This window comes from Ursus maritimus, unplaced genomic scaffold (assembly GCF_017311325.1).
Source record: "Ursus maritimus isolate PB19 unplaced genomic scaffold, ASM1731132v1 scaffold_32, whole genome shotgun sequence".
Taxonomy (NCBI): domain Eukaryota; kingdom Metazoa; phylum Chordata; class Mammalia; order Carnivora; family Ursidae; genus Ursus; species Ursus maritimus.
Genome location: NW_024425786.1, coordinates 9,054,502 through 9,076,772, shown reverse-complemented (window position 1 = coordinate 9,076,772; position 22,271 = coordinate 9,054,502). Strand labels below are relative to the sequence as shown.

At 40.3% G+C, this 22,271-nt stretch overlaps 1 protein-coding gene across 1 annotated transcript in view; it reads right to left on the bottom strand.

Moving 5' to 3' along the window:
* The window catches only part of VPS13D (vacuolar protein sorting 13 homolog D), a 260,740-nt gene that overhangs the window by 197,663 nt on the left and 40,806 nt on the right, over positions 1-22,271 (bottom strand). The window contains exons 23-26 of the mRNA XM_040645796.1: positions 20,636-20,762; positions 18,619-18,799; positions 7,554-7,736; positions 2,190-2,412 (exon numbers count right to left, since the gene is read on the bottom strand). Coding sequence (XP_040501730.1) covers positions 2,190-2,412; positions 7,554-7,736; positions 18,619-18,799; positions 20,636-20,762 — 714 coding nt within the window. The remainder of the gene's footprint in view (positions 1-2,189; positions 2,413-7,553; positions 7,737-18,618; positions 18,800-20,635; positions 20,763-22,271) is intronic.

The window sequence follows — 22,271 nt, the reverse complement described above, 5'->3', positions numbered from 1 at the left end:
CTGACTCTTGATTTTGGCTCAGGTCATGATCTCAGGGTCATGAGATCAAGTCCCAAGTCAGGCTCTGCGCTGGGGATGGAGCCCACTTAAATAAAATAAAATAAAAAAGGATTAAAAAATAAAAATAAATTTAAAACAGACAGAAGGCCAGACTATATCAAAATAAAAAGCTTCTGCACAGCAAAGGAAACAACAAAACTAAAAGGAAACCTACTGAATGGGAGAAGATATTGCAAAAGACATATCTGATAAAGGGTTAGTATAAGAACTTACACAACTCAACACCAAAAAAACCCAAATAATCCAGTTTAAAGATGGGCAGAAGACACAAACTGACACTTCTCCAAAGAAGACATCCAGATGGCCAAAAGACACATGAAAAGATGCTCAACATCACTCATCATCAGGGAAATGCAAATCAAAACTACAATGAGCTATCACCTCATGCCTGTCAGAATGGTTAAAATCAACAACACAGGAAACAGCAGGTGTTGACGAGGATGCGGAGAAAGGGGAACCCTCTTCCACTGCTGGTGGGAATCCAAACTGGTGCAGCCACTCGGGAAACATTATGGAGGTTCCTCAAAAAATTAAAAATAGAATCACCCCATGATCCAGTCATCATGCTACTGGGTATTTATCCCAAAATACAAAAACACTAATTCGAAGGGATACATGCACCTAATGTTTATAGCAGTATTTGCAATAGCCAAATTATGGTAGCAGTCCAAGTATCCATCAACTGAGGAATGGATAAAGAGGGTGGCTCAGTTGGCTAAGCGTCTGCCTTCAGCTCAGGTCATTATTCCAGGGTCCTGGGATCGAGCCCCACATTGGGCTCCCTGGTCAGTGGGGAGTCTGCTTCTCCCTCTCCGTCTGCTGCTCCCCCTGCTTGTGCATGCGCACGTGCTCTCTCTCGCGCACGTGCTCTTTCTCGCGCGCGTGCAAAAATAAGTAAATAAAACCTTCAAAAAAAAAAAAGAGGATGTATATATAATGGAACATTACTCAGCCATAAAAAAGAATGAAACCTTCCCATTTGCAACAACATGGATGGAACTGGAGAGTACTACGCTCAGTGAAATAAGTAATAAGTAGAGAAAGACAAATACCATATGCTCTCACTCATATGTGGAATTTAAGAAACAAAACAAGCAAAGGAAACGAGAGTGCAAGTGAGAGACAAGCCAAGAACCAGACTCTTAACTATAGAGAACAAACTGACGGTTCTCAGAAGGGAGGTGGAGGGGCGCCTGGGTGGCTCAGTCGTTAAGCGTCTGCCTTTGGCTCAGGGAGTGATCCCGGCATTCTGGGATCGAGCCCCGCATCGGGCTCCTCTGCTGGGAGCCTGCCTCTTCCTCTCCCACTACCCCTGCTTGTGTTCCCTCTCTCAGAGCTGGCTGTCTCTCTCTCTCTCTCTGTCAAATAAATTTTAAAAAAAAATCTTAAAAAAAAAAAAAAGAAGGGAGGTGGAAGGGGGTTGGGTGAAATAGGTGATGGGGCTTAAGACGAGCACTTGTTGTGGTGAGCACAGGGTGATTATGAAGTGCTGAATCACTGTATTGTACACCTGACACTATTATAACACTCTATGTTAACATACTGGAATTAAAAGAAAATAAAAAATTTAATTTAATTTAATTTAATTTAAAAAAATCCAAAAGGCCAAAATCAGGCTCTCATCCAGAATGACTAATTCTTAAATTCTAGAGAAGAGCACCAATAACTGGATGGTTCCTGTCTTCGCAAAATTGTTACTTATAATATCTCTGCTGTAACCTAATTCACACTAATATTTTATAAGAGTTCTTTGCTTTTAGAATTAAATAGAATAATACTTAAGTAGAAAGTGGATAGTGTCTGGACAGTGACTTGCAAGGATTTGTCTAAGGATGCAGGAATCATTCTAGTTATACTAATACCATCTTGTGGCAACTACCTTGACCTAAAGGAAAAAGTCCTAAGAGACCACGTAAATCCCTGTATTCACACTGTGTCTTGCTAATTTAACTGTACTTTAGAAGTCACTCACTGCTAAAATCTATATCCTAAGACTCTGAAGCTTTCTAAAACAATATCAAAATCGGATTATCACTACAGACCCACTACCACTATGATGCACTCCTGAGGCACCTGCCACAGTCTCATGAACTCCCCACCTTCGCCATGCAGCTCCTTTCTCCTCTTACCTGGACTACTGGAAACCTGGCCGGCGGAGGGCGCGGCTTGCTGCCCTTGCTGCTTGGTCGAGGTACTCGGCACAGACTCACTCCTCAGGCTGCCTAGACTCATTCCAGCAGGAGGCATCATGAACAGCCCCTCGGAATGCGTTCCCTTCGGGTCCTCCGTGCTCGTCATTTTCCTCATACTGTGTCTGGGGGTACCCGTTGGGGAAGCTGAAGGCACAGATTCCTGGGAAGAAACAAAATAAAACTAGAAGGCAGGAATGGGGGTGATGGTATCTTTACTTTGCTGGAAGTCCTATCCCAGTCCCTGGGCTCTTCAAAGACTCTATGACACTTGGCACTTCCCAAGGCCCCCAAATCCCATAAACAAAAGGGTAACAGGGTCATGACATTTCCTGTCACATGTAATTACTTGCAGAGATGTTACTTATAATTCAATACCTGTTGAACACTACAGCAATCTTGCAGGAATACATTATCGTTGGCTTAAGACGCTAACTGTTGGTGGTTTAGTCTAGGTCAAACACAGTGAACGCAGACCTCTCGGCCCTACAATATGTGCTGTGGCTCTGTGGAGGGGAGGAGCTTATTATTCTGAGACTGTATCTACAGCAATATGGTTCCATAGGAATGAAGCCATGGGAGCGTGTCTGCACCTCCTGGAAGTCGCTCCTTCTGGGCTTACGTCTCTCATCTCTTTAAGTAACTGTGCAAATGAAAACAATGGAAAACGTAGGAGGCTGGCCATTCCTATTATGTTTCTGTTCAAGGGCATAAAAATTTAGGGCAAATCCGGAGTACCATAAATTCTGTAATTCTACTGAAAACACTACACGTTTTTCTTATATACTTAGTACCTTCAGCTCGTTGCTAACAGGGGAAATCGTCTTCACCCAAATGATTCCATAACCGACTTTTAAACTTCACCCAAGCCTCCGTGCTGTGCTGCAGGCTTCGGGGCCACGGACCCACCTTCACAGGCACGCTGGGGGCAAGGGCAGGATTTCCTGCCCACGCTGCCCTGTGTGTTCACTATCTCAGCATTTGAAAAGGAGATGGTAATACTGTTCTCCTTCCCAGTTATCTTGAGTACAGTGACTTACAAGTAACGGTGGGGGGGGGGACCAACTAAAAGTTCTTACTTGCCGCATTTTTTGGGGGGGAAGGCAAATTGCTAGGTAAATGCTCTTTTTTTTTTTTTTTTAAAGATTTTATTTATTTATTCAACAGAGACAGAGACAGCCAGCGAGAGAGGGAACACAAGCAGGGGGAGTGGGAAAGGAAGAAGCAGGCTCATAGCAGAGGAGCCTGATGTGGGGCTCGATCCCAGAACGCCAGGATCATGCCCTGAGCCGAAGGCAGATGCTTAACCGCTGTGCCACCCAGGCGCCCCTGCTAGGTAAATGCTCTTATTTAAATATTTCAACAGTAAAACCCTTCCCCCTTGCTTAGTTTATTTAAACTCTAGAGAGTAGTCGTTGCTCTTTCGCTTGATTCATCTCTACATCCCCTCTCTAGTTGCTTTAAATAAATCAATGGCTTGAGGAATTAACTCAAAGCTTTTGAAAGGCTGACTTAGAAATTATGGTCTAAGCATGAGTTACGGTTGAGAAGAATGAAAGTAAAAGCATATGTAAAAAAATCCAAGCCTGCACTCATTAAGACATGGATTTGTGTAAAACAATCCCAAACACACTGGAGTCAGGGGAACTCAAAGGCAAATAACCCCTCCGTGAGCTTTGATTTCAGGATTACTTCCTGTTCTTTAACCACTGGAATGCATACTAGACAAACCTCACACATGCAAATACACTAAAGGGAAAATGTAAACGCAAAGTGATGTTTGGTGAAGAAAGCAAGTCTTCACTTCATGTAGGCCTAGATCAACCGAGCTGACTGTGCCTGTGGAGAGGTGAGCTCCGCAGAGGGCTTTATCTGATTACCAAGGCTTTACCAGGCGACACACTCCAAGCAGCCCTTAGGGAATTCTACAGAACAATCCCTGGCACATAACAAGATAAGAGTTTTTCTAGGATTTAAGGAAATCAGATTATCAAGAAATTACTGCCTAGAGCCAAAAAAACAAAAGAAATTTCCTTTATTGGTCCTTAAGAAAGCCTTTCTCTGGACACAGGAGGGAAGTGACTCATCAAAGAGACAAAAAGGTGATAAGCAGGCTTTCCCAAGTACGTGGTACCTAAAGAGTTAGTTCTTGAAAGGTTTTCTTTTTAAAGAAATGAATGTGAATCGACTGCTGAATCCCATAAGGTTTTTCAGAATAACCAGGAGGCAAAAAGTGTATTTATACCTTGAAGAAAAAGTGATCCTTGTACGCACTGCCACTTAAAATCAAATCCTCAAAAACAAATACAGGAAAAGTCTTTGATTAAAATGCTACAGACTGTGTGCTGTTATTTGGCTTATTTAACAAAGCAGAAACTCATGCGCAAAAATTTCTTCAAATATTTTGGCAATTCTTTAGAGGCTATCTTCTGAGTTAGCTCATGAGCCCATATATAGATATGACTGATAGAGAACACCAGTCCTTTACCTTTTTAGGAAGGAGAGAGAAACAAAAATAGTATTATTCGACCTGATGACCCATTCTGGTTCTAGCTGATCTCTTCCTAAAAAATCTAGTTCTCAAAACAAAGATTTACCACAGACACAGATATCCTGTAGAGCTTACTGTCGGCTCAAAAGATTGCTCCAAAGGAGGGATTCAGCTCTCCCTCGGGCAGAGCTGGAATGAGATTTTGGAACAAAGTGTCCCAAGGTGATGGTGAGGACAACCTTCATGTGCAAACAGAAGTTCTGACACATTTGTTTAATATCTAGTCCTGCTGGGGCGCCTGGGTGGCTCAGCCAGTTAAGCGTCTGCCTTCGGCTCAGGTCCTGATGCTGGGGTCCTGGGATCGAGCCCCGAGCGGGGAGTTTGCTTCTCCCTTTCTCTCCGCTGCTCCCACCACTCATGCGCTATCTCTCTGCTCTCTCTCTCAAGGATTAAAATCTTAAAAAAAAAAAAAAAAAGCTAGTCATGTTAACTATAAATACATCATACTAAGGAAATTTCAGAAGCGAGAACTTTTAGCGGTTACAATCTTTCTTTTCACAAATGGATCTTTCTTTTATGTCCTTTAAGACTTTGGTCAGTGGGGGCGCCTGGGTGGCACAGCAGTTGGGCGTTTGCCTTCGGCTCAGGGCGTGATCCCGGCGTTATGGGATCGAGCCCCACATCAGGCTCCTCCGCTATGAGCCTGCTTCTTCTTCTCCCACTCCCCCTGCTTGTGTTCCCTCTCTCGCTGGCTGTCTCTATCTCTGTGGAATAAATAAATAAAATCTTTAAAAAAAAAAAAAAAAAGACTTTGGTCAGTGAACAGCAAAATGCTTCTCTCTCAACTGTGAAAACAGACTTTCTTCGTTAAGCCCCAGGTTACCAGTGCTCTACTGTGAAAGAGCAGCAGACACTGATTTTATTTTTACTCTCTTAAAAATCATACCTAAGTGGAAGCCTATGCATCCCTGTCAAAGCAGGGAAGGCCTATCATTCCCACAGGAGGGCTTTCCATAGCGAGGTCAAGAAGCAAGTTCTCAATCATTAGTTCTGCCTGAAGGCCGGTCTATGAAGCTATGAGGTGGTGGCGCTCTGCCCCCCAGTGCTGAGCACTGCTGCTCTGGTGCCACCCTCTGCTGGGATCACTGCATCTGGTTTCTTTGAGTGACTACAAGTGAGGTGATACATGGACAACCCGCCCCTCAACCCCTCGTCCTCGCTCTGGTCTGAACCCAAGGTTATGACAAACAAACATGGCGGCCACGTTCCCGCTGTCTGTCTGCACCCTTCTTTCTCTACCCACTCCCGCTTGCTGAATCAAATATTTTCAGCTCGGGATGTGTAGCTCTGTAAGAGTGAGTAAATGGATGAGTGATAAATAAAACAAAGGAAGAAAAATATGGAGGAGACAGTAATTTGAAAATAATAATATTATTTGAGTTCAGGCATTACCAACCAATATAGTCTCCTATTACTTTCTGAACCAAGCTGAGGTCCTTGGCAAAGTCCTGGTAAGAACTAGCACCCTCCTCACACTTTCTCAACTTCTTTTCTTTCTACACCTAGAGAGGCAAACACTAACTGCTCAAATTTGTATCTTTCCTGTGATCATTTTTGGAGTTCTTCCCTCAAAATTATTCTAATCAACTCAGCCACACCCTTTAGAAAACTCAAAAGACCTACAGCTATGCAGGCCAGGACCCGTAAGGCACATCGCAGGGACAGCCCTCCCCAGTTAACTCTCCCCACACAGACTTAACCCTAATAGCGGGAGGTGAAGGCATAGCACAGTTAAGAGTATGGAAGGCAGGCATGCCAAGTCTGGGGCCCATGCTGTACTTGTGACTAGCTGTATTATCCAAAACGAATGACCTACCCTACCTTAGTCTCAATATCTTTAGCGCAAAAAATGGGGTTAATAAAACCAGATACCCCCTTAGGTTGCTAAGGAGGCGGGAAGAAAGGACAAATATGTAAAGAGCTTAGCACTGGCTGATATGTAAGAAGCATCCAGCGAATGCTGGCTATTTATAGCTATTATTGCCAGTCATAAGAGCTCATAATGAAATGTTATGTACCTCCTCCTTCAAAGGCTCTCTCCCTATATTATTAGCTATTAGACTAAAGACGGGCATAACTAGCTGGGAATCCTAGTAAATGAATTTGTTCTTAATTAGCAGATAAACTGCAAAGCTGCCACGGAAACCAGCAAGGTTCCATTAGAACACACACCTAGAACAACAAGACCCTGTCCCAAGTTCCAGCAGCGTTAGTCTCGCGGACTGCAGAAATGGGTGGGAGGGGCTCGTGAGACCACCTCCCGCACCACGGCTGCAATCTACTACGTGAATGTAAAATGAAAGCAACGATCTTCAGCGCAGTTACCTCTAAACGTTGCCATAAGAAATATACAAGTACTAAAGTTGTTTTAAACTGTAGAGCCATACACTGTACAAAATTCTATTATGAAGATATGCACGGCTTCAGATAAACCACAGGCCAAATCCCATCCTCTGAAAAAAGGCAGGTCATGTAAAAAGTTGATCATTTTATAAGGTCAGCCTGTGAGAAAAGCATTATACAGACAGAAGGTTGGTTCTGTTGGTTGTTTGCATACGACAGGTAAAAGTTATAATTTACACTATCTCTATTAAAAGGTTAACTGAAATGTCGATAAAATGTCAAAAAAATCGCTCAAGCCGCACACACCACAAAAGTAACAGCAGTTACAAGTAATCTTGCGGCAACACGTGAAATCTTCAACCGGCGCTCAAACAGGTGGACTGAAAACGGAATGGATGTTGACTGCTCACCTTATCTTGTAAGGAAAAGGTCCCAGGAAAACCAGCAAAGAGAAACTTGTTCTTGACCTTCAACTTCCCCAAATTTGCTACCATCAGATTATTTGATCTGGAACTTTCGGGGATAAGGAGAACAGGAGCACCCGCCTCAATATCCAGGAGAACCCGCGAACAGCGCTGTGCTTGATCTCTCACCTGAAACAGGAAGAAAAACTAATTCAGAGGCCCAATCAACACCTCAATTTTACAACCAAATAGCTTCTGGTTCCCAAAAGTTCCCAAAATTCATAATTCTAAAACAAGTAAAATCACACAGGGTATATGCTAGTAGCACCACGGAGTTACACTAGAACTCGATAACAAGATAATGGTAAACCCCCAAATATGGAAAGTAGACTACACACTTAATAACCCAAGGGTCAAAGAAGAAATCACAAGGGAAACAGAAAAATATTTTGGCCTAACTGATACGGAAAATGTAGCATAGTCAATTTTGTGGGACACACTTAAAACAGTACTTAATGAAAAATGTATAGCATAGTATTGAATGTTTATTTTATATAAAAGAATAAAGATGAAAATCAGGGATCAAAGTGTAAGAAGCGAGAAAAAGCAAAAGCAAAATGAACGCAAGTACGTAGAAGGAAAAAAAATAATATAAACCAGAAATCAGTTATTTAGAAAACAGATAATTTTTAAAAGTCAATTAAACATTTATACAACACAATACCCAATACCACAGAATATACAATCTTTCCAAGTGTAGCTGGCATACTCATTGAGAACATGCCTGGGCCATAACACAGGCCTCAATAAGTTTATTATTTGAAAAGACTGATTCTAGCTATATGAATCAAGAAAACAGGAAGAAAACAAAAATTGTCACTATCAGGAAGGAGTGAGGGACACTGCTACAGAACTCACAAAAATTTTTTTTAAAGATTTTATTTACTCGGGGCGCCTGGGTGGCACAGCGGTTAAGCGTCTGCCTTTGGCTCAGGGCGTGATCCCGGCGTTATGGGATCGAGCCCCACATCAGGCTCCTCCGCTATGAGCCTGCTTCTTCCTCTCCCATTCCCCCTGCTTGTGTTCCCTCTCTCACTGGCTGTCTGTCAAATAAATAAATAAAATCTTTAAAAAAAAAAAAAAGATTTTATTTACTCACTTGAGAGAGAGAGGGAGAGGGAGAGAGCAGGAATGAGTGGGCGGGGCAGAGGAAGAGGGAGAAGCAGACACCCCGCTGAGCAGGAAGCCCAATGTGGGGCTCCATCCCAGGACCCCAGGATCAGGACCTGAGCTGAAGGCAGATGCTTAGCCAACGGACCCACTCAGGCACCCCCAGGACTTACAAATATTAAAAAGATAAGGGAACCTTTGAACTACTTCATGCCAACAAACTGACAACTTAGATGCAGTGGAGAGATTCCTTAAAAAAACACATGCACAAACTATCTATGGCTAACATCATATTTACAGAATGTTTCCCCCTAAGATAAGGAAAAGGCAAGGCTCTCACCACTTCTACTCAACATTATGCTGAAGTCCTAGTCTGTGCAAAAAGACCTATAGGTTGGAAAGGAAAAAATACAACTCTCTTATTCCAGACAACATAATCACCTATGTAGAAAATCCTAAAGAATCAAAAGGAACTAGGATAAGTTTAGCAAGATTGAAGAGTAAGAGGTCAACATGTCAATATATGAAAGTTAATTATATTTCTCACACTTAAACAACTGGACATTGAAATTTTTTAAAAAGTTGGTATCATTTATAACAGCATCAAAATTTCAAATACCTAAGGATCAATTTAACAAAAGATGTGTAAGACCAGAATACCCAAAACTACAACACAGTACTGAGAGAAACTGAAGTCCTACTTAAATGGAGAGATACACCATACTCGAGGATCCAAAGCCTCAATATTATTAAGATGTTGATTCTCCAGATACATAGATTCAGTGCAATTCCAATCAAAATCCCAGCAGATTTTACTGTAGAAAGACAAGCTGATTCTATAATTTGTATGGAAAAGCAAAGGTCCTGAAGTAGCCAAAACAACTTTGAAAAAGAACAAAGTTGGAGGACTTACACTACCCAATTTCAACACACAATAGAAAGCGGCAGTAGTTAAGACAAGATTGTATTGGCATACAATCAAATATAAATCAATGGAACAGAATAGAAAGTGAAGAAATACACACATGCCTATATGGTCGATTATTTCTCAACAGATGTGCCAAGATAATACAATGGGAAATGAACAGCCTAGATATGTATATGGGGAAAAAAAACAACTCAGCCCTCACTTCACAAAATACACAAAAATTAACTCAAGAGCACCTGGATGGCTCAGCTCAGTCAGTAGAGCATGCAAGTCTTGATCTCAGGGCTGTGAGTTCAAGCCCCATGCTGGCTGTGGAGATTACTTTAAAAAACAAAAATCTTTAAAAATAATTAACTCAAAATGGAAGAGATCTAAAATTATAAAACTTCGAACAGAGGACACAGGAGAAAATTTTCGCCACCTAGTGGTGGACAAAGATTCCTTTGACGAAACACAAACAGAACTAACCATAAAAGAAAAAAATTGGACTTCACCAAAATGGAAAAAAACTTCTGCTTTTCAAAGAATAGTGTTAGGAAATAGGGAAGAAAGCCACAGACTGGGAGAAAATATTCACAGCACATTTATCAAAGGGCTTGCATCCAGAATATACAAAGAAAGAATAATATCAATTCTACACAAACTCTTCTGAAAATAGAAAAGGGAACACTTAGAATTCATTCCACAGGGACAGCACTGCCCCGTTACCAAAACCAGAAAAGGCATTATTTTCTATTCCAGAAAAGACAACTACAAACTAATATATCTCAGGAACATAGATACAAAAATCCATACCAAATCAAGAAAACTGTAAAAAATCCACAGTACGTAAGTGAATGAACGTGGCTGGGTTCCAATAAAACTTTATGTGTGTGTGTGTGTAGGCGTATATTCTCACAGGCCATAGTCTGCCAACCCCAAGAATAACTGAATGCTTTTCCCCATGATTGGACACAGGTTGAGGATGTCTGTTCTCACCCCTTCTACGCAACATTGTAATGGAAGTCCTATCAGCGTAGTAAGGGAAGAAAAAGAGATGAAGGGCATACAAATTGAAAAGGAAAAAGTAAATCTCTATTGACAGACAACATGATCATCTACATAAAAAATCCTAAAGAATCTCTAAAAAGTAACTGGAACTGGTAAGAATATCTAGCAAAGTTGCAGGGTGCAAGGTCAGTGTATAAAAATCAATTGTATCTCTATGTACAGTCTACAGAGAACCGGAAATTGAATTTTCAAAATAGCACTTATAACAGCATCAAAAATATAAAATGTCATGCCGGATTTCGAGCTGTACTACAAAGCTGTGATCACAAAGACAGCATGGTACTGGCACAAAAACAGACACATAGACCAATGGAACAGAATAGAGAGCCCAGAAATGGACCCTCAGCTCTTTGGGCAACTAATATTTGATAAAGCAGGAAAAAACATCCGGTGGGAAAAAGACAGTCTCTTCAATAAATGGTGCTGGGAAAATTGGACAGCTACATGCAAAAGAATGAAACTTGACCACTATCTCACACCATACACAAAAATAAACTCCAAATGGATGAAAGACCTCGATACGAGACAGGAATCCATCAAAATCCTAGAGGAAAACATAGGCAGCAACCCCTACGACATCGGCCAAAGCAACCTTTTTCATGACACATCCCCAAAGGCAAGAGAAACAAAAGATAAAATGAATTTATGGGACTTCATCAAGATTAAAAGTTTCTGCACATCCAAGGAAACAGTCAGAAAAACTAAGAGGCAGCCCACGGAATGGGAGAATATATTTGCAAATGACACTACAGATAAAAGACTGGTATCCAAGATCTACAAAGAACTTCTCAAACTCAATACACGAGAAACAAATAAACAAATCAAAAAATGAGCAGAAGATATGAACAGACACTTTTCCAATGAAGACATACAAATGGCTAACAGACACATGAAAAAATGTTCAAAATCATTAGCCATCAAGGAAATTCAAATCAAAACCACACTGAGATACCACCTTACGCCAGTTAGAATGGCAAAAATAGACAAGGCAAGAAACAACAATTGTTGGAGAGGATGTGGAGAAAGGGGATCCCTCCTACATTGTTGGTGGGAATGCAAGTTGGTACAGCTACTCTGGAAAACAGTGTGGAGGTCCCTTAAAAAGTTAAAAATTGAGCTACCCTATGATCCAGCCATTGCACTACTGAGTATTTACCCCAAAGATACAGACGTAGTGAAGAGAAGGGCCATATGCACCCCAATGTTCATAGCAGCAATGTCCACAATAGCTAAATCGTGGAAGGAGCCGAGATGCCCTTCAACAGATGACTGGATTAAGAAGTTGTGGTCCATATATACAATGGAATATTACTCAGCTATCAGAAAGAACGAGTTCTCAACATTTGCTACAACATGGACAGCACTGGAGGAGATAATGCTTAGTGAAATAAGTCAAGCAGAGAAAGACAACTATCATATGATTTCTCTCATCTATGGAACATAAGAACTAGAATGATCAGTAGGGGAAGAAAGGGATAAAGAAAGGGGGGTAATCAGAAGGGGGAATGAAACATGAGAGACTATGGACTATGAGAAACAAACTGAGGACTTCATAGGGATCAACTTAAAAAAAGATGAATAAGACCAGTACACTCAAAACTACAAACGCTGCTGAGAGAAACTGAAGACCTGGATAAATGGAGAAATACGCCACACTCAGACAAAAGACGCAATAGTAGGGACATGTCAATTCTCCAAAAGTTGACCTACAGATTCAACACAATCCCAATCAAAATCTCAGCAGGCTTAATTGTAGAAACTGACAAGCTGATTCTAAAATCCACAAGAAAAAGCAAAGAATCTAGAATCGCAAAAACAATTTTTTAAACTTTTTTTTTTGAATGATTTTTTTTTAAGATTTTATTTATTTATTTGACAGAGAGACAGCCAGCGAGAGAGGGAACACAGGCGGGGGGAGTGGGAGAGGAAGAAGCAGGCTCCCAGCGGAGGAGCCTGATGTGGGGCTCCATCCCAGGACCCTGGGATCACGCCCTGAGCCAAAGGCAGATGCTTAATGACTGAGCCACCCAGGCACCCCCTGATTTTTGTTTTTTTTTAAAAGGAGGCCCCATGCCCAATGTGGAGCCCCAACTCACAACACGGAACCCAAGAGTCGCATGCTGTACCGACTGAGCCAGCCAGGAGCCCCCTTCCAGAACAATTCTGAAGACAGATCCTTATAAAGTTAACCACACAGTTACCACATGACGCAGCAATTCCTCTCTTAGGTATTTACGTAAGAGAAATGAAAACATACGTCCACACGAAGATTTGAACACGAATGTTCACAGTAGTCTTATTCATAATAGCCAAAAACTTGAAACTACCCAAATGAACATAAAGTAGGTGAATGGATAAACAAATTGTATTACATTCAACAAATAAAATACTACTCAGCAATAAAAAGAAATCGCACGGCTGCTACTTGCAGCAATATGGATGGAGCTCAAGAGCATTATGCTAAGTGAAAAAAAGCCAGACACAACTATGCTGTATGATTTCATTTACAGAAAATTCTAAAAAAAAAAAAATGGCCAAACTGTTCTGACGGAAAACAGACCAAAGGCTGCCAGGACGCAGGGATTAGGAGACTTTGCCTAGGGAAGCGAGGAAACTTTGTGAATAACAGAAATGTTCTAAAAATCTGGATGTGACTGGGGTTACAAGACTATACAATTGTTAAAACTCATTGAACTGTATTCTTAAAATTGCTTAATTTTACTGTAAGCAAATAATACCACGACAAAGGGGACAAAAAGCATAATACGCTAATACAATGACATGTTTCTCATATATTAATCAGTGAAAAATACAGATTACAAAAGTGAGAACAAGACAGTCTAAATTTTCTACTTATTCATATTTTTATTGATTTTTTTTGTTACCTATAAAAAACATTTCTTTTTAAAAAGAAAAAATACAGCCTTTATAGTATAAAAAAGCTCTTCTTTCTTTGGTGTTAAGCACGTGAGTCAGGAGAATTTACAACACAATAAGTAGCATGTTCACTACCTAACCGTAGTAGATGATTTGCTGGTATTGTCTATCAATCCGTGACTACTGCGCCTTTGCTTTGTTCTTTGAGTAAACTTCAGATTTACAAATTAACTCATATTCACTGCAGCACACTTAGAAGGGAAAAACAAGCAAATAGAAGAAATCTGATATCATGCATAACCTCACATTCGGAGATAAAGACTGTTAGCATTTTGGCAGGTTAGTGGAGGCACTCAGAATGGGAGTAGAATCCCCCCACCCTGGCCACTCAAAAGCCTGGCAAGCCTGGGTAACTTGTTAGGTCTCTGGGTCTCACTTTCCTTACCTGTAAGATGGGAGGAATCATAAGCCCTACCTGCAAGAGCTGTTGTAAGGACAAAATGATACCACCCGCCTGCGGCACGCAGAAGCAATCACCTAGTAGCATACAATTCTACTTTATAAAGTTCGACGTATTAAGGGGCAGTTCAAAACTAATACACTAACACCGCATAGCTCTTCGTTTTCTAACACGCCTTTACAGTTACATGTTATATGCTTCCCCATTAAGAGAAAAGCTGAATCATGAGTCAGCCAGAGCTCCAGACAAGCAGAGTTAGGATTACTGTTTCCTCACTGATAAAACGGCAATAACACACCTGCCCACCACTCCCTCACTGGCTATAATCGTAACTAATTATATTTTTTCCTGGGTTATATCATCTCACTAAAACATGAGCTCCATTAAGGCAATGACCTTGTCTTTCTTGTTTTCCATGATGTTCCTACCACCTGGCAGACTGTATGATAGATCATTTGTCAATGAAGATTCACTAAATAATTCACAAAAATGAACAAACAAGGTTGTCATAAGGATCGAATGAGATAATATATGTGAAAGCACTCCGAAAACTCCAAAGCATCATTAATATATTATTAAGCGAATGTACAGCATACTTATTTTTGTATCTCCATTTTCCTCCAATAACTGAGTCAAAAGAAGAACAGCAAGAAAAATAACTCGCTGCTGGTGAAACAGCTTATACTGGCAACACCCAGACCCCAGATTCTTGTACCAAGATTTCGAAACTGCAATACCACATCTTAGCTCCACCAAAAATCTGCACTCCCAGTTGCTCAGAGAATAAAGAAGTTTAACAAATAAAAGAAACAACATGTAAAGCAGAAGACAGAGGAAAACAAGATCACACTTCTGGGATAAAAAATAAATTCATATTTGGCCCAATTGAGGTACATGATGCTCTTATAATTTCAAACATCAAGACTAAAAAGAAACGTCAAGTCCTACTGGATCATTATTTACAGACACCAGAAAAGAGAGGAATAAAAATTCAGGTACAAGTCAAAGGTAGAGGATACCACCTGCCACCAGGAGAAAGGTATTGAAATTTCAAAATAGCCTCAATTTTACCAGCAAATAAAAGTAGGTCTTTAGCTCTCTCCATAAATCTTAGTAATGCAAAATCTTAAACCTACGTAATACAAATAGCTAGGATTAAAGATCTTGAGAAGATCAGCTTTTCTTCGGCGCCCACACACTTAGCACTGTTCAAAACAGAGAAGGTCATCCCTTTATCATCTACTTGTCTTACCCAACTTGATATACCAAAAACTTTAAAGACTCCTGTTTAGTTTCTTTTTTTTTTTTTTTAAAGATTTTATTTATTTATTTGACACAGATAGAGACAGCCAGCGAGAGAGGGAACACAAGCAGGGGGAGTGGGAGAGGAAGAAGCAGGCTCATAGCGGAGGAGCCTGATGTGGGGCTCGATCCCATAACGCCGGGATCACGCTCTGAGCCGAAGGCAGACGCTTAACCGCTGTGCCACCCAGGCGCCCCTCCTGTTTAATTTCTGCTTAACCCAGGAAATTAAACCCAATTACACACTAATGCACAGTGTCTCACTTCCTATCCCGAGCGATTCCTTAACACTGCTGCTTAAACCACACAGGTGACAATAATCATTTTAAGGGTACATAATTCTAACAGACAACATTTATTAAAAGTATCCAATTGAGAGTCACAAAAATGTTCATCACTTTGACCAAACAATATCGTTCACAGGATTCAATAGTATAAAAATAACTCAAAAAATGAAAGAAAAAAAAAAAAAACTAGGTACACAATACTATTCATAGAAGCATTACTCATAAGAATGAAAAACTGGAAGCAATTTAAATGTTAAAAAACAAGGAAATGGTTAAGTAAACTGATTTGATGGATTATACAGTTATTAAATAGGATCGCTATGAAAAATGCAAAGCAAAATGGAACCAGATTATGAAAAAAGGTTAACATGATGGCTTTCAAAAATGTATACATAAAATTAACACACTTTATATTACATTACTGTATGTACTGTATGCTATTTCTCGATTTAAATGCTTTTTTTAAAAGTATAGGTAGGAATTAAATTGTTTTTCCATTATTTTAAAAATAAGAAGTAAAAATAAAATAAAAGGCAGAAGTAGACCATAAATGTAATAATGCCATTTTACACCATTATTGGCCCAGAATAAAAAGGTTAACAATATGAGTGTTGGATATGAATTAGAGGATATGAATTCATACAAGGATATGAATTAAAAGGAATTCTTACACATTGCCAATGGGAATGTATAATCGTTTAGGGAAAACAATCTGGCACTACTATCTTGTAAAGATAAACACGTGCATACCCCATGGCCCCGAAATCCTGCTTGGAGAAACTCTCACACGTGTGCACGAAGAGACATAGTACACAAGAGCAGAACACTGTAAACAACCAAATGTTCAACAAGAAAATGGATAAATCTGTGCTCCACGCCATGAACTACAACAGTGAAATTAAATGAAAGGCAATCACATGTAACAAAATGAATGTATCTGGGGCGCCTGGGTAGTGCAGTGGTTAAGCATCTGCCTTCGGCTCAGGGCGTGATCTCAGTGTTCTGGGTTCGAGCCCCACATCAGGCTCCTCCACTAAGAGCCTGCTTCTTCCTCTCCCACTCCCCCTGCTTGTGTTCTCTCTCTCGCTGGCTGTCTCTGTCAAATAAATAAATAAAATCTTTAAAAAAAAAAAAATGAATGTATCTAACTAAATGAAAACTAAAAAAAAGTAACAGAACATTGAACACAGCTTAATACCATTTTTGTAAAGATCAAAACAAATGAAATAAGATACTATATCTTTTTTTTAAGGGACCACAAGACCCAAAAATCAGATCAGTTACCTAAGGAGTTGACAGGAATGAGAAGGGGAAGGAACATATGCGGCAGCATTAGCGATGTTTTAATTTTTATTTATTTCCCGACTGTTCATTTTACTATCATACTTCGAAACTGACATGCTACAGATATTGTTTTGTATGTGTCAAATAAAAAATTATTTTAAAAGTTTCTAAAGAGAAAAGAAAAGGTTATATACTCTATGAATACATCCATGGAAACATGCATAGGGAGAAATTTAAAAAACAATGAAAACAAATTAAAATCTACCTGGGGTACTAGGACACGGATAAGATTGATCCTTTTTTCCCACATTCCCTATAATTTGACTGTGCTTTTATATATAGGTATAAATATAGATATAGATTTTTTTTTAACTAAGTAGGCTCCACGCCCATTGTAGAGCCCAACACAGGCCTTGAACTCACAGCCCTGAGATCAAGACCTGAGCTGAAATAAAGAGTTGGAGGCTTAACCAACTGAGCCACCCAGGCACCCCTGTGCTTTTATATTTTTTAAAAAATATATTCTCTCAAAGATACACAGGAAACTAGTAACACTGATTATTTCCAGGGAGGGAAACTGGGTGGTTGAGGAAAAGTAACTGAGAAGGAGACTTTTCTCCAAATGTCCTTTTACTTGGATTCTATACTAAATCAATATGTAACATACCCAAAACATGTAAATGAAATTGAACTTTTTAAATGTTGTCACTATAAAGACAGTATCTATTTATTTCATTATAATCTTTTACCTAACAAAGCTTAAAAATAAGTAAGTTTTACAAAGGACTGCCCTGTAAACGTCTTCTGTGGTTCCCAGACCCTGTGCCAAGACACCACAAGACGCTGCCACGCACGTGCGTGCTGCCAGGACAGTTCAAATTTCTGAGGCAAACACATCATCTGTCGGACGCTGCGCGTACTAGACTGAGGTAGTTCACGTTCAATGTTAGACCATGCTACACTCCTTTCGATGATGTCTCGTCTTCGCGACACTGGGTCTTTGGCAGTTGCTGTGATAATGGGCCATGGGACAATGAATGACGGCTGCCGTGTCCAGCCTGGCCCCAAGTCTGAGAAGCTGTACGGTGCCCAAGGGGCACTTACACCCCTGCTAGCAAGTAATTTATTTACAAACGAAAATAAAAATATTAGTCTTTCACTTATGTGTTATTTTTTTAAACGGCTACTGAGTCATTAGGAAATGTTTAGGTACTTGTTTAGACGTAACTATTCTTTAAATGGAAAGACCATTAGGTGTGTCTTTTTGCTGAGGATGTGCCATGGAAATATATCCAAAACATTAAGAGAACCATGATCAAAGAAGTTGGGAACCGCTAATCTATTTGGAAAAAACTCTCTTTATATAATTGATATGTTCCTTGGAAACGCTTTTCAAGAGAAGTATCTCCACTGAAGTACTAAAAGGGACCAGAAGTCTTAAGCGTTAGCCATAAATTCCGTTTATCTTCTTTAGAGGAAGCTAAAGCTAAACCTTACAGGTCATTAAAACAGGACACAATGAAGAAGGAATGTAAGCTCTCCAATCACAATAAGACTTCTGTAGAGAGCTGGCTACGTGGAGGACACTAGTAAGCATAAAATTACCTAAAGTCCTTTCCTTTTTGCAGTGAAATTTTCCAGACTTCTCCCTAGAGGCTTAAAAGTTCTATTGATCAAACTGGAAAAGCAACTTGGGGAAATGAGCCTTCCTACCGTCTGCCCCTCGATAGCTGCTCGCTGGCGCCCTAAGACGTCTTGCAGCTGAGTGAAGTGCTGAACGAAGGCCACCACCTCAGCCTGAAAGCGCTGCGTGTGCACATACTGCACGGAGGCCATCTGGAGGCTCACCCGGATGTCATGTTCTCTCCGGAGCAGAGGGTCAGGCCGGCCGTATCTGGGAGGAAGAGCAGAAGTGTGACTTGGCAGCCAGATATAAAGCAGTATTGGAAGAAAACAGGCTCGTTCAGGGGTTTCCCCTAGAAAACAGCTTTAACTATTAAAATGCCACTCTGCAATCAGGTTTGACGAAGCAAACTCCAATAATCACTCCTTTTCTAAGCTGCAGCAATGTGCCGAGGCTGTGAAATCAAAATCTGGGGTGATGGCCATGGCTGTGAACAGGGTGGGCAGCCCTGGCACTAGACTCACTCTTGATTCTAGAACTCACTCAGAAGCCACCTGGGGCTCACACCTTTCATCAGGGCTCTTTCCCTGCCTTTAGGGAAGAGTGATTCTTCCCGCTCAAAGACTGTAACAATATGGACTCAAAAGATAAAAAATAAGTCCATGAAACAATGGGTAAGGAACAGCAGGCAACACAATCAATGTTTCTGGGGAAAACTGTCTCCTGGAGGTAGGAAGACATCTTCATTTTACTTCAGTGAAATGCAGGCCAGAGAGGTTCAGCATTTATATTCCAAGACAAATTAGAACACTTTTATGAATAGTTTTCAATTTAAAAGACATGGCATCGTAATAATAAATTGTACGGGACACAGTCACAAGGGAAAGAAACTCACATCTGCTTAAGCACCTATTTTGTGTCAGGCAGACAGTTAGGACTTTTATATTAATTATCTTATTTATCATAGATTACACCACTGTGGTAGGTAATAATATAAACATGTCAATCTACATTCTCAGTAGAGTATGATATACTTCCCCTGAAAATGAAAATAAAGTTCTCAGACATCTTTGGGGACAGTTTTTCTCAACTCTAGTTAAACATTAGAATCACATAAACAAATGTAAAAAAAAAAAACAACTGAGCACTCCCATAGAACCGAGTATTTGGGGGGCAGAGCTGGCTATCTATACTTTCTAACAGCTCCCCAAAATGTTGAAAACCCACCATTTTAAACTTTCAGCCTTCGGAAGACACCATTCTTTAAAAACTACATAGGTCTAAAAATGCCTTCTAAATTCTAAAAATGAAAAGATTCGATATAGATCGTCTTCACACAGAAAAAAAATGCATAATATAATTTAACAACCATACCTTCAACAACATTTTCAGGCTGAAATCATCCCAGAACGTTGCGAGCTAGATGGAAACCGACCTAACTTCACTCCTTCAATATTTAGATAGAAAAACTGATTCATGGAGATTAAGTGACTTGCCTACGGTCACAAAACAAGTCAGCATGAAGCCGGCATGAGAGCCCAGGCTTTTTAATAATCACAATTATTTGGGGGCACCTGGCTGGCTCAGTCGGTGGAGTGTACAACTCTTATCTTAGGGTTGTGAGTTCAAGCCCCATGTTGGGTGTAGAGATTACGTAAAAAAAACTCTTAAAAAAATTATTTCATGGGGCGCCTGGGTGGCTCAGTCGTTAAGCGTCTGCCTTCGGCTCAGGGCGTGATCCCAGAGTCCTGGGATCAAGCCCCACATCAGGCTCCGTGCTCCGCTAAGAGCCTGCTTCTTCCTCTCCCACTCCCCCTACTTGTGTTCCCTCTCTAGCTGGCTCTCTCTCTCTCTCTGTCAAATAAATAAATAAATAAAATCTTTAAAAAAAAAAGTTATTTCAATCACACACCATCTGTTTATGAAGACTGAGCAGCCCGCTTCAATACAGATCAGTTTTACTATAAATCAGGATTCCCTGTAACTAGATCATATCAATTTTACCTAAGAAGGTAAAATTTTTTTAAACTTTTGTTTAACCAACAAAAAGTTGAAATAGCAAGCGAGTATGATGCAATGTCAAATGAGAAAAACTGATATTTTTACTTAAAAGTCTGGAAGATGAGTGCTTCTTCCCCACTGGTAGTGAACCGCTCTCTGTAGAATTCTCCGTGGGCTGTGAGGTCACTCAGGGACAGGCTCCCGATGCTTCCCTGTAAGGCCAGGTCTCCATCTAGGGATGTTAAAGTTAGAACACATTCTTACGTATCTTTTTTTGTCCTACACCTTTAAATATGTCTGGCACAAAAGCCGATATACACATGCCTCAGACTTTTCACTATTTAATCAAATTAAATGTCAAAGGCAAATTTTCATATTCCAATACACCCACCGAAAACATTTTCCACATTGTTTCAAACAGTCTCAATGCAAAAGTCCAAGGGGGGGTGGTGAAACAATACAGCAATATCGTACTTTAACCTTTAGAAGGGGAAAGAAATTAAATTAAATGCATACACAAATTAAAGGATAAAATATTTCTAAAAACAGACAAAATGGGATCCTTTCGGAGATTAAGATCACTAATTAGGATTAGTGAAATAACAAAAGGTCTCCTAATTGTACTATGGATAAAAGAATAAAGGAGAAGTGTCAGAGATACGTCAGGTATTCAGGCAACATTAAGTGGGTGTTAGTGTGATTCAATAAAAAAGTGCAATTAATGAGACAGACGCTGGAGAGAAATTTAAAACCGCTGCAGTATTACAAGAGTGAAACCCCTGGAAGGTGGAAAAGAACAAAGAGGGATGTTAAAACATGTGCACGTGGGATGTGAGCCTCTGATGAATCATTCGTTACATGGTGTGGATATTAAAAAGCGATACTGCAAACTGTTGCTTCCATAAAACAAGCTTTATCGTTGACTAGTACACAAAGCAATGACTTAGGTGTTTATATTCGCCGTGCTAGTTCAGCTCTCAATGAATTGAAGACATACTTGTAGCTGACCCTTAATGTCATCTAACAAAAACACCCAAACTTCTCCCGATTTTAAAGACCTATCTCTTTGAGCTTTTATAATTAATCTAATTTATATCAGGCATGAAATCTCAATTTCAGATCATTTCTTCCCCCAAAGACAGTCTTGTTCATACTACAGAATCAACATTTGAGCTCTGACCTTCCATTATTTCATTATCTGTTCCTTAAGGAAGGAACAGTGCTTTGTTCACACTTTATAAACCTCTCCTATTTAGAACTTGATGTAGCTGATCACTTGTGTTCAACTAACAACTTCAACCTACAGGGTCCCAATAGAAAGAATGTCAGCTTTGTGACATCCTCCCGCCTAAAATCACGCCCCCTACTGGTGGCTCCCCCATCATGGCAATAGAGTGAACATACACCCTGGTTTCCCAGGTAGTATAATTATTAATAAAGTCCCCTTTCACTCTCAAAATGTCCCAATTTGGACAAAAAATTATATAGTCACCCTAGACAGAGTTTGTTAAAAACACAGGGCCCCGGGGGCGCCTGGGTGGCACAGCGGTTAAGCGTCTGCCTTCGGCTCAGGGCACGATCCCAGCGTTATGGGATCGAGCCCCACATCAGGCTCCTATGCTATGGGCCTGCTTCTTCCTCTCCCACTCCCCCTGCTTGTGTTCCCTCTCTCGCTGGCTGTCTCTCTCTCTGTCAAATAAATAAAAAATCTTTAAAAAACAAAAAACAAAAAAACACAGGG